The sequence below is a fragment of the Odocoileus virginianus genome, chromosome 11 (assembly GCF_023699985.2).
Source record: "Odocoileus virginianus isolate 20LAN1187 ecotype Illinois chromosome 11, Ovbor_1.2, whole genome shotgun sequence".
Lineage (NCBI taxonomy): Eukaryota > Metazoa > Chordata > Mammalia > Artiodactyla > Cervidae > Odocoileus > Odocoileus virginianus.
The window spans coordinates 687,775-703,243 of NC_069684.1; the positions used below are offsets into that span (position 1 = coordinate 687,775).

The 15,469-nt window shown below is 54.1% G+C and overlaps 1 protein-coding gene across 7 annotated transcripts in view; it reads left to right on the forward strand.

The window, feature by feature from the left end:
* Positions 1 to 15,469, forward strand: part of PPP1R12B (protein phosphatase 1 regulatory subunit 12B) — a 171,197-nt gene that overhangs the window by 39,541 nt on the left and 116,187 nt on the right. For 6 of the 7 annotated variants that reach the window (XM_070473799.1, XM_070473800.1, XM_070473797.1 and 3 more), the window contains exon 2: positions 15,292 to 15,422. The exons of the other annotated variant lie outside the window; for it this stretch is intronic. In XM_070473799.1, the coding sequence (XP_070329900.1) occupies positions 15,292 to 15,422 (131 nt within the window). The remainder of the gene's footprint in view (positions 1 to 15,291; positions 15,423 to 15,469) is intronic. 7 annotated transcript variants of the gene reach the window in all.

A 15,469-nucleotide genomic window follows, 5' to 3' on the forward strand; every position in this document is an offset into this window, starting at 1 on the left:
GTTAGAGTCTCATTCCTGTGACATGTATATTGGAATGACTGTTCTACCACTAAATGGTCAAGTCTTACTCATTTTTGATTCCTCCCGGTCTTCCAAAGGACTGTGTCTGGCATAATATAGGCCTCAGAAAATGCTCCCTAAGTCAATGACAAGCGCCTCACATCCTGGACACGTCACTAAGAAGAGTTCTTATCCTGTTCTCAGTGATGTGTGTCAGTGCTGGATCTGTCTTCCCAGCTGGGGAGCTGTTCCTCTTGTGCTAACAGGGGACTTGATGGCTTTCGACAGCCGGTGATCCTGTCCTGGCAAAACCCGGTCTATGGCGCAGAGCCCCGTGAGCTGCTCTCCTGTGTCCCTGTCCTCTGACCTCTTCTCATGTACGTCCTTCTCTTGTTAATGGTAGGGCCTGACTGCTGTGGTCTGAACTCACCCAGGGTTTGCACCATATTTCCGTTTACTCTAAATGCAGTGGATACCTTTTGCCTTTTCCTAGGGACTAAGCACGGATGATAATATACAGAATACAGTCATGGTAGCCACTAGTACTCACAGAGCATCTGACTCGATGCTGCACACTCAGCGCCCTGTGTGCCCTCACTCGTGTGTGGCCCATGACGCGGCCCTGTGATCGGTGTGTGGCCCACGACGCGGCCCTGTGATCTGTGATCGGTGTGTGGCCCATGACGCGGCCCTGTGATTAGTGGTGTGCCCTCACTCGTGTGTGGCCCATGACGCGGGCTCTGTGATCGGTGTGTGGCCCGTGACGCGGCCCTGTGATTGGTGGTGTGCCCTCACTTGTGTGTGACCCATGACGCGGGCTCTGTGGTTGGTGTGTGACCCATGACGTGGCCCTGTGATCTGTGATCGGTGTGTGGCCCGTGACGCGGCCCTGTGATCAGTGGTGTGCCCTCACTTGTGTGTGACCCATGACTCAGGCTCTGTGGTTGGTGTGTGACCCATGACGCAGCCCTGTGATCGGTGTGTGACCCATGACGTGACCCTGTGATCTGTGATCGGTGTGTGGCCCATGACGCGGCCCTGTGATTAGTGGTGTGCCCTCACTCGTGTGTGGCCCATGACACGGGCTCTGTGATTGGTGTGTGACCCATGATGTGGCCCTGTGATCGGTGGTGTGCCCTCACTCGTGTGTGACCCATGACTCAGGCTCTGTGGTTGGTGTGTGACCCATGACGCAGCCCTGTGATCGGTGTGTGACCCATGACGTGACCCTGTGATCTGTGATCGGTGTGTGGCCCATGACGCGGACCTGTGATCAGTGGTGTGCCCTCACTCGTGTGTGGCCCATGATGCGGGCTCTGTGGTTGGTGTGTGACCCATGACGTGGCCCTGTGATTTGTGATCGGTGTGTGGCCCGTGACGCAGCCCTGTGATCAGTGGTGTGCCCTCACTCGTGTGTGGCCCATGACACGGGCTCTGTGATTGGTGTGTGACCCATGATGTGGCCCTGTGATCGGTGGTGTGCCCTCACTCGTGTGTGACCCGTGACTCAGGCTCTGTGGTTGGTGTGTGACCCATGACGCAGCCCTGTGATCGGTGTGTGACCCATGACGTGACCCTGTGATCTGTGATCGGTGTGTGGCCCATGATGCGGACCTGTGATCAGTGGTGTGCCCTCACTCGTGTGTGGCCCATGATGCGGGCTCTGTGGTTGGTGTGTGACCCATGACGTGGCCCTGTGATCTGTGATCGGTGTGTGGCCCGTGACGCGGCCCTGTGATCAGTGGTGTGCCCTCACTCGTGTGTGACCCATGACTCAGGCTCTGTGGTTGGTGTGTGACCCATGACGCAGCCCTGTGATCGGTGTGTGACCCATGACGTGACCCTGTGATCTGTGATCGGTGTGTGGCCCATGACGCGGCCCTGTGATTGGTGGTGTGCCCTCACTCGTGTGTGACCCATGACGTGGCCCTGTGATCGGTGTGTGACCCATGACGCGGTCCTGTGATTGGTATGTGGCCCATGACGCGGCCCTGTGATTGGTGTGTGGCCCATGATGCGGCCCTGTGATCAGTGGTGTGCCCTCACTCGTGTGTGACCCATGACACAGGCTCTGTGGTTGGTGTGTGACCCATGACGCGGCCCTGTGATCGGTGTGTGCCCTCACTCATGTGTGACCCATGACGCGGCCCTGTGATCGGTGTGTGACCCATGACGCGGACCTGTGATCAGTGGTGTGCCCTCACTCGTGTGTGGCCCATGATGCGGGCTCTGTGGTTGGTGTGTGACCCATGACGTGGCCCTGTGATCTGTGATCAGTGTGTGGCCCGTGACGCGGCCCTGTGATCAGTGGTGTGCCCTCACTCATGTGTGACCCATGACACGGGCTCTGTGGTTGGTGTGTGACCCATGACGTGGCCCTGTGATCTGTGATTGGTGTGTGGCCCGTGACACGGCCCTGTGATCGGTGGTGTGCCCTCACTCGTGTGTGACCCATGATGCGGGCTCTGTGGTTGGTGTGTGACCCATGACGTGGCCCTGTGATCTGTGATCGGTGTGTGGCCCGTGACGCGGCCCTGTGATCGGTGGTGTGCCCTCACTCGTGTGTGACCCATGACGCGGGCTCTGTGGTTGGTGTGTGACCCATGACGTGGCCCTGTGATCTGTGATCGGTGTGTGGCCCGTGATGCGGCCCTGTGATCGGTGGTGTGCCCTCACTCGTGTGTGACCCATGACGCGGGCTCTGTGGTTGGTGTGTGACCCATGACGTGGCCCTGTGATCTGTGATCGGTGTGTGGCCCGTGACGCGGCCCTGTGATCGGTGGTGTGCCCTCACTCGTGTGTGACCCATGACGCGGGCTCTGTGGTTGGTGTGTGACCCATGACGTGGCCCTGTGATCTGTGATCGGTGTGTGGCCCGTGACGCGGCCCTGTGATCGGTGGTGTGCCCTCACTCGTGTGTGACCCATGACGCGGGCTCTGTGGTTGGTGTGTGACCCATGACGTGGCCCTGTGATCTGTGATCGGTGTGTGGCCCGTGACGCAGGCTCTGTGGTTGGTGTGGCTGTTTTGCAGATGGGGAATGGAAGCACGCGGCGATCTCTCATCCACGAACATGGGGCTCCTGACTGGCCGTCGGGGCTGAGCCCAGCCCGCCCTCCTGGCGGCCGAGCTGCACGGGGCGGGTGTGCATTTCGTGTTCCCTGTGCCCCTGCCGTGTGCGGCTCTAAGGAGGTGACGCGGACTGACACGGAGCTTTGCCGGCGCAAAGCTCTGCATGAAGATACGCTAGGAAATGGTCCTTCCTGTTTAGTAAAACGTGCTGTGCTGGTTTACGTGATACTTTCTGAGAACCTCATCTTCCTGTAACTCCTCTCCTCACCCAGCCCAGGCCCCAGAACTGCCCGCCTTCTTTGTGAGGCTTGCTCGGCAGCCCTGGAGCATTGCCTGTGCCCTCGCTTTTAGATCGCACTCTGCAGCTTGTGAAGCACTTGTTCATGGGCACAGGCTGGTCTGGAGTTAAATAGAAAACCCCTTTTCACAGCACAGCTGTGTACTCTGCGTGCCAGCTGGCGAGGCTGCCTGGGGGCTGAGGGTGGGACAGGTAGCCAAGCTCTGAGAGGGGTTTCCACTCTTGACTCTGCTAATGAGCAGACAGAACCCAAGTGCTTTCATGGGGTCTTTGTGCTTTGCGTTTAGTCTAGGCAGCCGTGAGCAGCTCGGATCAGCAGTCGGCCATGTTCCTCGTGATGTCTGCTTTTAGGAAGATAGTGTCAGGTGTTACCGCTGCTCCGTGGGCCGAGTGGAATCTTGAGCCTGACCCGTCAGTGCTGTGGTGGGTAGCTCTAACTTGGTGGGGAGAAACTTCAGGGGCTTCCTCACCTAATGTGTGACCTGAAGCAGCTCAGGTCCCTTTTCGGGGCTGGCTCCTGCGTCTGTGGGCTGGGTCCCCTCCTGCTGACTGTCCTGGCTGCTGCACGCCCCTCAGCGCCGGCGCAGGCCTGTCCCAGGAGCCTCACTCCGCCGGGTCTCCTCAGGCGGGTCACAGGCCTCTCCCCGGAGCTTTGCTCTGCTGGGTCTCCTCAGCACAGGCCTGTCCCGGGATCTCGCTTGCCAGGTCTCCTCAGGTAGGCCTCTCCCCGGGGCCTCGCCCCGCCGGGTCTCCTCAGCACTGGCCTGTCCCGGGGCTTCACTCCGCCGGGTCTCCTCAGCACTGGCCTGTCCCGGGGCTTCACTCCGCCGGGTCTCCTCAGCACTGGCCTGTCCCGGGGTCTCGCTCCGCTGGGTCTCCTCAGCCCAGGCCTGTCCGGGGTCTCGCTCCGCTGGGTCTCCTCAGCCCAGGCCTGTCCCGGGGTCTCGCTCCGCCGGGTCTCCTCAGCACTGGCCTGTCCGGGGCCTCGCTCCGCTGGGTCTCCTCAGCCCAGGCCTGTCCCGGGGTCTCGCTCCGCTGGGTCTTCTCAGCACTGGCCTGTCCCGGGGCTTCACTCCTCCGGGTCTCCTCAGCCCAGGCCTGTCCCGGGGTCTCGCTCCGCCGGGTCTTCTCAGCACTGGCCTGTCCCGGGGCCTCGATCCACCGGGTCTCCTCAGCCCAGGCCTGTCCCGGGGCCTCGCTCCACCGGGTCTCCTCAGCACAGGCCTGTCCTGGGGTCTCGTTACGCCGGGTCTCCTCAGCACTGGCCTGTCCGGGGCCTCGCTCCTCAGGGTCTCCTCAGCACAGGCCTGTCCCGGGGTCTCGTTACGCCAGGTCTCCTCAGCACTGGCCTGTCCGGGGCCTCGCTCCTCCGGGTCTCCTCAGCACAGGCCTGTCCCGGGGTCTCGTTACGCCGGGTCTCCTCAGCACTGGCCTGTCCGGGGCCTCGCTCCTCCGGGTCTCCTCAGCACAGGCCTGTCCCGGGGTCTCGTTACGCCGGGTCTCCTCAGTACTGGCCTGTCCGGGGCCTTGCTCCGCTGGGTCTCCTCAGCCCAGGCCTGTCCCGGGGTCTCGCTCCGCCGGGTCTCCTCAGCCCAGGCCTGTCCTGGGGCTTCACTCCTCCGGGTCTCCTCAGCACAGGCCTGTCCCGGGGCTTCGCTCCACCGGGTCTCCTCAGCACAGGCCTGTCTGGGGCCTCGCTCCTCAGGCTGAGTCACGACCTGGTGGGCCTTGGCCCAGTGCATGCGAGCTGTGAGCAGATGGCTTCTCCAGGGCCCTTCTCCCCGCTTACAAGGCAGCTCCATCCGGCCACACACACCCCTGGCCTGAGAAGCGCACGCCTGGGATTGGCTGCAGTTACTCGCCTCACTCACGGTCCTCAGTATTAGGACTGTCAGCGAGGGACAGGGTTCAGGTTTGGAGACTGGACTCCAGAATTTCTGTCTGAGACGGACTGTGGGCTTTGAGAAGATGCTGCGTTCATCTTCCAGGCCCTGCATCTTCTCCTTGACTTTTCAAAAAGCCGCCTCGATGACATGTTAGGGTAGCTGGGCACAGCCTTTGTAGTACAGAAGTTGCCACGGTGATGCTTGTCTGACAACTCAGTGGGCGTTTCTTCATTTAAATGCACAGGGACGGTTGAGGGCGACCTTATTTGAAGGGTAAGGGTGGTGGCATTTTTAGGCACTCCTGTTAGACCCAGAGTGAGCATACGTTTGAAACCGGAGCAGTGTCCACCTTAGACAGTAAGGCGCTTGCTCTTAACTGAAGGAAGGTTTCTCTGGCCGCAGATTATAGACGGCCACAGCCTTGGGGACAGGATGCCAGTTTGCTGAGAACATGAGTCTCTGTCATGTGACGCTCCATGGAAAATGCTTGTGCTGCCTCTGTTGGCTGTCTCTCCTGAAAGGCCACAGATCTGTGTCCAGAGCCGGCCTGAGCGCTGAGCACATCCTCAGATATAGTTCTTGCTGCTGGGCCAAGCCGCCCGCGGCCCTGAGGCCTGGGTCAGGCTGGCGGTGCCGGGGTACCTGTCGCGTTGGACAGCCTGCCGCCGTGATCCCCGCCTCCCTGACGGACACGCTGTATCGTGGCCGCAGTGGACGCTTGCCTCAGTTGTGGGTCAGGCGGTTGAGCTACAGTGTGGTAGAGCCTTTTTGAAGGGCTTACTGCTCAGGGCCAAGATTTCCAAACGTACTGAGGCCTGGGTCGCCTGGACTCCGCCCGAAGGCGTTCTGGTGGCGTGCTGAGGCTGCCCTGTTGGAGCCAGGGGGCTGTGAGCTGAGCTGTGTCGGGTCCCAGCAGCCTCGTGGTTCAGTCCTCCACGTCCCCGCCCACCTTGGCCCCGGTCCTCAGGCAGTACTTTCAGCAGCGTGCCCAACACGAGCACGTGGTCAGGCCTTTCAGGGCATTTGCTCTTCAGGCTGAAAATTGATTTTAAAACCTTCTGGTAAAATGCAGCTGTGTCTTAAGAAGTGGTGTAGTTCATTTCCTGACCATTTTCATCCGGCAGAGATGTGGTGACTAGCTGCGGTGACCGTGTTGGCCCCGAGGGCGCTGCCGGTCCTCGCGGAGCTGACATCCACTCTGTGTCAGCCGTGTCGGTGCCCCATGGTTTGTGGCCGACCACCACAGGCCTGGTGGCTGGCAGCAGCAGGAGCCTGTCACCTCACAGCTCTCGAGGCAGGAGGCTGAAGCCTGAAGTCAGGGTGCGATGGGGCCGCCCTGGCCCCGGAGCTCCAGGGAGAGGCTCTCCTCTAGTGCCCCGGCTCCTGGCGACAGCCGGCTCTCTCCACGCTCTGCCCCGGGCATGCTGCTGCCCCTCTTCTGCCTTCGCCAGTCTCCCTTGCCTGCTTGTCTGCCTCTTGGCAGGACGCTGGTTGTATTTGGGGCCCCTCAGGTCACCCAGGACGCCTCCGCACCTGGAGACCGTAACCTGCCTACGCCCGCAGGGCCCTCTTGTGTGAGTTGCGTCCCCCTCTCCAGCTTCTGGCATTAGGACGTGGCCTTACCCTGCTGGGCCACCGTTCAGCTGCTGCCCAGTGGATGGAGATGCGTGCCCAGCGCGAGACGTGCGGGCGTCAGCATGCCGTCCTCAGTGGGGTCAGCCCACACTGGGACGTGCTGTCTGCTGTCAGTGGGATGAGCCTGGAGAGGCCTTTGGGTGAGTCCATGTAGCCGGGAGTCACCTGAATCTGTAGAAAATGGGACTTTCTGTGTGTTTGGGTGTTCATTCTTCTCCACAGACGTCTGTTGGGGAACTGCTGGGTGCCTGGTGCAGTCTTGGTATTTGGGATCGATCAGTGAACAAATAGCCAGAGAGCCCTCCCTCATGGAATTTGCATCCTGGCTTTGCTGGTGGACTTGAGACTTGCATACAGGCGATTCAGGGAGTTTGGTGATATGCGCTTGTGTGAAAGAAATTTGGCTCTTTGCTGTTACCTCCAAGCATTTAGGGTTTTCAGCATAAGGTAGACATTGCATAATTTTGGGAATTACATAAATTTTGAGTTATATAGACTATATAAATTATTATTACTGGGTTATACAAATTTGGAGGATAGAGGACAAGATAGTGAAAGGTGTGGAAGGGGCCATGTCCCCAGCAGCAGCATCCCCAGCATGATCTGTGGAATCAAGGCTGGGAAACCCTGCTGCCCGGGGCCCAGCGTCAGTGCGCCGCCTGTGCCAGAGTGGACGGGCTGGGGGGTCTGTTCCGGGCCAGGGCAGGTAGTCTCAGCAGCATCCTGAGACACAGCAGCAAGGTCAGCTCTGGGGTCAGTGGCGCTTGCTGGTGGTGACAGTTGCAGGCTATTTTGGGGATGGAGGCAGCTTTGTTCTGTAAGGCCTCTGTTGTACTCCCAGATTAACGCTGGCGCTGGTCAGCCGTCAGCTGCTCCTGCCTCTGATAGAGAGAGGGCAGGGCAAGCTACAGTGGAGGGGCGCGGTGCTCCCCTTTCTCCAGGCTGTGAAGTCAAGTCTTTTTCCTGGAGGAGAGATGCTCATTGCCAGGGAACTGTGACATGCTGATTTTAGGAAGCTTTAAATGACTGGCAGTTTCTCTGGTAGCTTTCTGGACTGGTAATTAAATAATATCTCCTTTTCTCAAGGAGCTTAGAACAGGTTGTTGCTTTAGTAATACTCTGTGTCAAAAGTGACATCAGAAAGCTGTTTAGTGTTTTGGCCTGTTCAAGGGGAAGGCCTGTCCGTGGGGAGGCGCGTGCAGCCCTGCGTGGGGGCCGTGGCCCCAGCTGTGGCTTTCTAGGTGGCCGCCTGCCTGCCCTCCCGCCGAGGCCTGGAGGAGGCAGCGGCGCAGCTGCAGAGGCAGTGGGCAGAGGCGTCTAAATTTAGTCTCCGTTTAGCTGAGAAGCCTTCCAGGGACTATTCATTTGTCTTCCTTGACTTCAGTCACACTCATTCTCCTAGTGAAAGGGAAAGTCGCTCAGTCGGGTCCGACTCATTGCGACCTCGTGCACTGCAGCCTGCCAGGCTCTTCTGTCCTTGGGGATTCTCCAGGCAAGAATACTGGACTGGGTAGCTGTTCCCTTCTTCAGGGGATCTTCCCAACCCAGAGACCCAAACCCAGGTCTCCCGCATTGCAGGCGGATTCTTCAGCCACCATGGAAACCCTCCTAGAGGGAAAAAAATTCCCCAAAACAACAGAGAACGGTCACTCCTAGATGAATCCTGAGAAGGACTGCCTACAACTTTGTGGACTGGTCTCCCCGACAGCAGTCCTCTCTAGTTGACTGTGGACATACTGTTTGATTCCTGTGGCTTCTGACTGTAGGACCCCACAGCATCCTAGGCGCTACAGGGAACTTCCTGAAGGCAGGCTTAAGGAACAGGCTCTAGCTCAAAGCCTAGAGCTGGAGGGCAGTGGTACGTGAGGAGTAAAGTAGGATTTATGCTTTTTCCTGGGGAAGTTGTTGCCGTTTAGTTAAACCATTAGCTTAAAAGCAACAATGCCAGGTGCCGTGCCAAGGGTTTATCTTCTTTAATCCTCACACAGGCCTGCGAGGCAGGTGGCATTCCCGGTCCTCACTCGGGGCTGTGTGCACTGGCAGGGCTGGGTCGTGGGCGCAGGTCTGCCTGGCTCCTGCCACGCCCTGTGGAACGCCGGGCGAGGGGCAGCTGACCGCTGTCCTGCTGTTTCCTCCCAGGTGGCTCTCTGGAGACGGGCACTGTCAGATGAGGCCGGCTGTCCGTCATCGTCTCGGACATCCTCACAGTGTCACCCTACGTAAATGCCGTATCAGGGATGTGAGGCTCATAGACAGGAATGATGATGAAACTGCAAAGAAGAGAGCTGAAGTTACTATGAGGTGAAGAGAAGGAAGGGAGATGTGAGGGGGGAAGAGCAGAGAGGTTTCTCCTGTCCGATACCTGGCTCGCTGGGGTTGTGTTACCTCTGGAATTTGGCACAGCCTTCTAAGGATGAAGAAACATCTTGAGAACATTGGCTCCCAGAATTCTGCCTGGTGATGGTATGGCACCTGGCTAAGTGTCCAGACTGTTCTCCGTCCCGCGCCAGAGAGACTTTGCAGCCAGGTGAGGAGCAGTCGACTCCTGCTGCTGGCACAGGCCCCGAGGGCACATTGGGCCGTCCTGACACGTTACATGACGCCTGGGCAGGGAGTGTCCTTAGCCTCCGAAGCACATTCTCCTCCTTGGACTTCAGTACCTATTTGAGTATACCCTCTTCCATCCTTCCAGTTAAGGTATTAGCAGTTTTTAGTGACATATTCTGCAGGGGGTTAGCTGAATCTTAACCTGTGGGATTGCAGACTGGCAGACATGCAGGGTGTGAGAGATTCACTGATAATCTTAATTACAAAATGGTTCATAATATTATGAATAGTTATGAAATATTTTACATGGCAAGGAAGTATAAATGAGGAAAGCTTGTAGAATTGATCAACCTAAGCAAACATAATAGGAAAAATTTTTATTTTTTGAAACTGCCGGTTGAAAAAAAGGCTATTTTGAATACTGGCTATAAAAGTCATCTGGCCTCAGAAGGTCAGGTTGGAGGAATACATGACATCAAATCAAATCGAGGTTAAGATGTTTAGCTAATTCCGCTAATTGTAAAAAGAGTATCAAGTGGTTTGGGGGAAATGAACAAGCTGTTTTTGTAACTAAGATCATCTGTTGTTCAGTCGCTGAGTCATGTCCGACTCTCTGTGACCCCATGGGCGTGGACTGCAGTGCATCAGGCCTCCCTGTCCTCCACTGTCTCTCGGAGCTCGCTCAGACTCGCGTCCGCTGAGTCGGTGATGCCGTCCAGCCATCTTCCGCTCTGTTGCCCCCTCCTCCCCCTGCCCTCATTCTTTCCCAGCATCAGGGTCTTTTCCATTGAGTCTGCTCTTCACACGAGGTGGCCAAAGTATTAGAGCTCCAGCTTCAGTCCTTCCAATGAATATTCAGGGTTGATTTCCTGTAGAATTGACTGGTTTGATCTCCTTGCTGTCCAAGAGACTCTAAAGAGTCTTCTCCAGCACCAGAGTTTTTGAAAGCATCAATTCTCCTGCGCTCAGCCTTCTTCATAGTCCAACTCTCACGTCTGAACATGACTACTGGAAAACCAATAGTTTTGACTCTACAGACCTTTGTCAGCAAAGTGATGTCTGTGCTTTTTAAAACACTGTCTACATTTGTCATAACCTTTCTTCTAAGGAGCAAGCATCCTTTGATTTCGTGGTTGCAGTCACTTTCTGCGGTGATTTTGGAGCCCAAGAACATAAAATTTCTCCCATTTTTTCCCCTTCTGTTTGACATGAAGTGATGGAACCAAATGCCATGATCTTAGTTTTTTGAATGTTGCGTTTTAAGCCACCCTTTTCACTCTCTCTCACTTTCATCAAGAGGCTTTTTAGTTGCTCTTCACTTTCTGCCATTAAAATGGTAACATCTGCATATCCAAGGTTGTTGGTATTTCTCCAGGCAATCTTGATTCCAGCTTGTGCTTCATCCAGCCTGGTGTTTCTCGTGATGTACTCTGCATATAAAAGTTAAAAAAGCAGGGTGATAATATATAGCCTTGATGTACCCCATTCCCAATTTTGAACTAGTTCATTGTTCCATGTCTGGTTCTCTTGCTTCTTGACCTGCATATAGATTTCTCAGGAGGCAGGTAAGGTGGCCTGGTATTCCCATCTCTGTAAGAATTTTCCACACTTTGCTGTGATACACACAGTCAAAGGCTTTAGCAGAGTCAATAAAACAGAAGTAGATGTTTTTCTGGACCTCCCTTTCTTTTTCTATGATATAGCAGATGTTGACAATTTAATCCTCTGATTCTTCTGCCTTTTCTATATCTAGCTTGAACATCTGGAAGTTCTCCGTTCATGTACTGTTGAAGCCTAGCTTGGAGAATTTTGAGCATTACTTTGCTAGCGTGTGAGATGAAAGCAATTATACTGTAGTTTGAACATTTTTTGGCGTTGCCCTTTTTTGAGATTGGAATGAAAACTGACCTTTTCCAGTCCCGTGCTGAGTTTTCCAAGTTTGCTGGCAGCACTTTCACAGCATCATCTTTTAGGATTTGAAATAGCTCAACTGGAATTCCATCACCTCCAGTGTCTTTGTTGGTAGTGATGCTTCCTAAGGCCCATTTGACTTCAGACTTCAGAATGTCTGGCTTTAGGTGAGTGGCCATATCATCGTGTTATCCAGGTCATTATGACCTTTTTTTGTGTATTCTTGCCACCTCTTCTTAATATCTTCTGGTTCTGTTAGGTCCATACTATTTCTGTCCTTTATCATGCTCATCTTTCCATGAAATGTTCCCTTGGTATCTCAGTTTTCTTGAAAAGATCTCTAGTCTTTCCCATTCTATTGTTTTCCTCTAGTTCTTTGCACTGTTCACTTAAGAAAGCTTTCTTCTCTCCCCCTGGTATTCTCTGGAACTCTGCTTTTATTTGAGTGTGCCTTTCCCTTCCTCCTTTGCCCTTCACTTTCCTTTTCCAGCCTAGCTGTGAGGCCTCCTCAGACAGCCACTCTGCCTTCCTGTACTTTTTCTTTGGGATGGTTTTGGTTACTGCTTCCCTATGCAGGGTTGCACAGCTCCGTCCATAGCTCTGCACGCACTCTGTCTATTGCATCTAATCCCTTGAATCTATTTGTCACTTCCACTATATAATCATAAGGGGTTTGATTAAGGTCAGACCTGAGTGACCTGGTGTCTATCCCAGATTTCTTCAGTCAGTTCAGCTCAGTCATGTCCGACTCTTTGTGACCCTCTCCTTCACCAGTTCCCGGAGCTTGCTCAAACTCATCAAGTCAGTGATGCCATCCAACCATCTCATCCTCTGTTGTCCCCTTCTCCTCCTGCCTTCAATCTTTCCCAGCATCAGGTCTTTTTCAGTGAGTCAGTTCTTCGCATCAGGTGGCCAAAGTATTGAAGTTTCAGCTTCAGCATCAGTCCTTCCAGTGAATATTCAGGACTGATTTCCTTTGGGACTGACTAGTTGGATCTCCTTGCAGTCCAAGGGACTCTCAAGAGTCTTCTCCAACACCACAGTTCAAAACCATCAAGTCTTTGGCACTCAGCTTTCTTTATAGTTCAACTCTCACATCTATAGCTTTGACTAGATGGACCTTTGTTGGCAAATTAATGTCACTGCTTTTTAATACACTGTCTAGGTTGGTCATAGCTTATCTTCCAAGGAGCATGCATGGCTGCATGGCTGCAGTCACCCTCTGCAGTGATTTTGGAGCCCAAGAAAATAAAGTCTCTCACTGTTCCCATAATTTCCCCATCTATTTGCCATAAAGTGAATCTTCAGCCAAGATTACCTAATTAAATAAATATCCTCTAGATTGAATCAACTGCTTGTCATCCAGTCTTTGTTTCTAAATGAGATTGACATGAGGTTTATCTGGAGAGGTTTCTTTTTCGGTGCTCTTGCTAGGATAGACCCTTCTTAAGTATTGTAGTTACCCGCAGAGTTCTGGCTTGAATTCCCCCCCCCCCCCACAGTAATTAATCTTTTGCTGTTTAAGTGGTTGCCCATGCTATGTCAGGTCACTTTTTGTGACCTGCCCCCACCCCACCCCCACCCACGACTGCAATTCACCAGGCTTCCCTGTCCTTCACTGTCTCCCAGAGTTTGCTCAGACTCATGTCCATTGAGGCAATGATGCCACCATCCATCTCATCCTCCTGCCCTCAGACTTTCCCAGTTGCTCATTATCACCGTAAAACATCCCTTGGTATGTTTCATTGAAGACATCAGTTCTCAAACTGTTTGATCTAAGTAATCCTTGACATTCTAAAAATTTATTCAGGACCTTAAAGAGCTTCAGTTCATAAGTATTATTACATATTACTGAAAAATCTTGAAACTATGTGCTTAATAACTGAGTTAAAATAGCAATAGCCCATTACATGTTTGTAGAAACCACGTGTTTCGGTGGAAAAGAGCCATGTACTTTCAGAACCGAAACCAAGTAGCCCATCGACGCTGCGGCGCGGCGAGGAGAGCGGCTCTGCTCTGCCTTGGTGCCGGTCTCTCGAGTGTCCGCATTCTGTCTCCTGTGATAATTGTTTTGGTGAATGTGTATGAGGCGGATCTGGGCTCACATGGGTGTCTGTTTGGAAGAGGGGGGAGTATTTTAATAGTCTGTTCAGACAGCTACGGGTGTCCTTGGTGCTGTGCTGAAATGCCAGTAAGAGTAGCTTCTCGAGTATTAGTCACAGTGTGGAATCTGAAACCACAGCAGTGGAGTTTCCTTACTTTGTGACGTTAAAGTCCAGCATTTGACCTCTGTTTTGAGTGGACTTTTTACCTTGCTTGGTTTTCTCACACATGAATTTGCTTTTGTGGAAAATATAGGTTCATTGAGTTACACAGATCTTCCAGATCTTAGTATCTATTTCTGTTTACAGTATAAAAAAAAATCACCTTTGTTGATAATCCCACTGGTCACATTGGAAAACTGAATATTAGGAAGCTGTCAAGTTCTTGGTAGTGCGTATTTTTTCAGAATTCCGATTTTAATTGGATGCCAAATTTTGTCCTTGGCAAAAAATACTAGGTTTCTTTTCTTTTGAAGTGACAGGCTCACTTTTCATTTTCGAGCCCTGATCGTCATAGGTTTACCTGTTTGTTCTTCTGAGTAAAGTAGCATCTGTGAAGAAAGCTGCTTGTTCATCTGGGAGCTCGGGCAGATACACAGATGCTTTGTGCTTAGAGTCGGCTCTGAGCTCGGGACGTGGAGAAAGGCTGCGTGCATATTTACTGTTGTGTCGGAGAGCGTTGAGGACACTGAGAATCCGTGATTGAGGCTTAGTTACGGGCTTCTTCAGGGTCATTACCGAGGGAAACCGGCCTCAGCGCTTGTTTTCCTCCTCGGAGGCTCCTGGGCTTCTCCCCGTGGGGCTGTGTGTGTCTGAGTGCAGGCCTCAGCCCAGTGAGAGGGGCAGGTCAGGTATTAACAGTGTTACAAAAGTCAGCTTGACCTGGATAGTTGTTCTCCGCTAAAGTTTTAACTTTTTTTTTTTTTTTCTTTTTCTGTTGCGTAGGAGGGGCTAAGAGAAGTTTTTAAAAAGGCAATCTCACTTGTCTCTGGGCGCTGAAGCGTCCCCGCCCTTCTGGGTCCACCGCAGCTGGGAGGACGGCCGCCTCTGTCCCTGTGGGTCCACCGCAGCGGCGAGGATGGCCACCTCTGTCCATGTGGGTCCACCGCAGCCGGGAGGACGGCCGCCTCTGTCCCTGTGGGTCCACCGCAGCGGGGAGGACGGCCGCCTCTGTCCCTGTGGGTCCACCGCAGCGGGGAGGACGGCCGCCTCTGTCCCTGTGGGCTGTCACCCACTTCTGTCCTCTAGGTGTGCTCAGACGGCCTTTGGCTCTTGGCGGCCTTCCCTGCTGTTTGTGGCTTTTCTTGCTGGCTCAGAGTGGGCTTGCAGCCTTTATTTGGAAGCTTCTCTGCCTTCCTGACTGTTGTGCAGACATACTTGCCGTGTTGTCTGCAGCTGTTTGGAAGGTACATGGAAAGGAAATACACTGCTTCTGTTTGAAGGCTCACTGCACCCTCTCGCCAGAGCAGAGATGGTTTAGCAGCCCTGGAACTTCAACTGCAGCTTCCTGCTGAGAAAGGTGTATTTGAGCCTTTAAGATGCACAGGCAAATCAGTGGTTCCTGACATTGCTCTTGGGTAACGTGATGAAACAGCACTTCAGCGATCACTCTCCTTGGTTAGTCCTCGTGCCACTGTGATGCGATCAGTTACCATTATGCCGCTTTCACAGCTGAGCATTGAGGCAGGGAGGGAGTTGGGGGGTTTGCCTAAGATCCCAGCGCTGAGCAGCCCCCCAGGACACTCTTAAGGACGCAGGGGCTGGACAGGCCTTGTTCGCTGACACCGCCGCACGGTCCCCGCACGTGCTTGCTGAGTCAGTGATGGGCTTTTCTTTGCAGGCCTGCATTGACGAAAACCTGGACATGGTGAAGTTCCTGGTGGAGAACGGAGCGAGCGTCAACCAGCAGGACAGCGAGGGCTGGACGCCCCTGCACGCGGCAGCTTCCTGTGGCTGCCTCAACATAGCAGAGTGAGTGTGCCGGCGGCACGGGCGGGCACACGCCCTGCTCGTGAGTC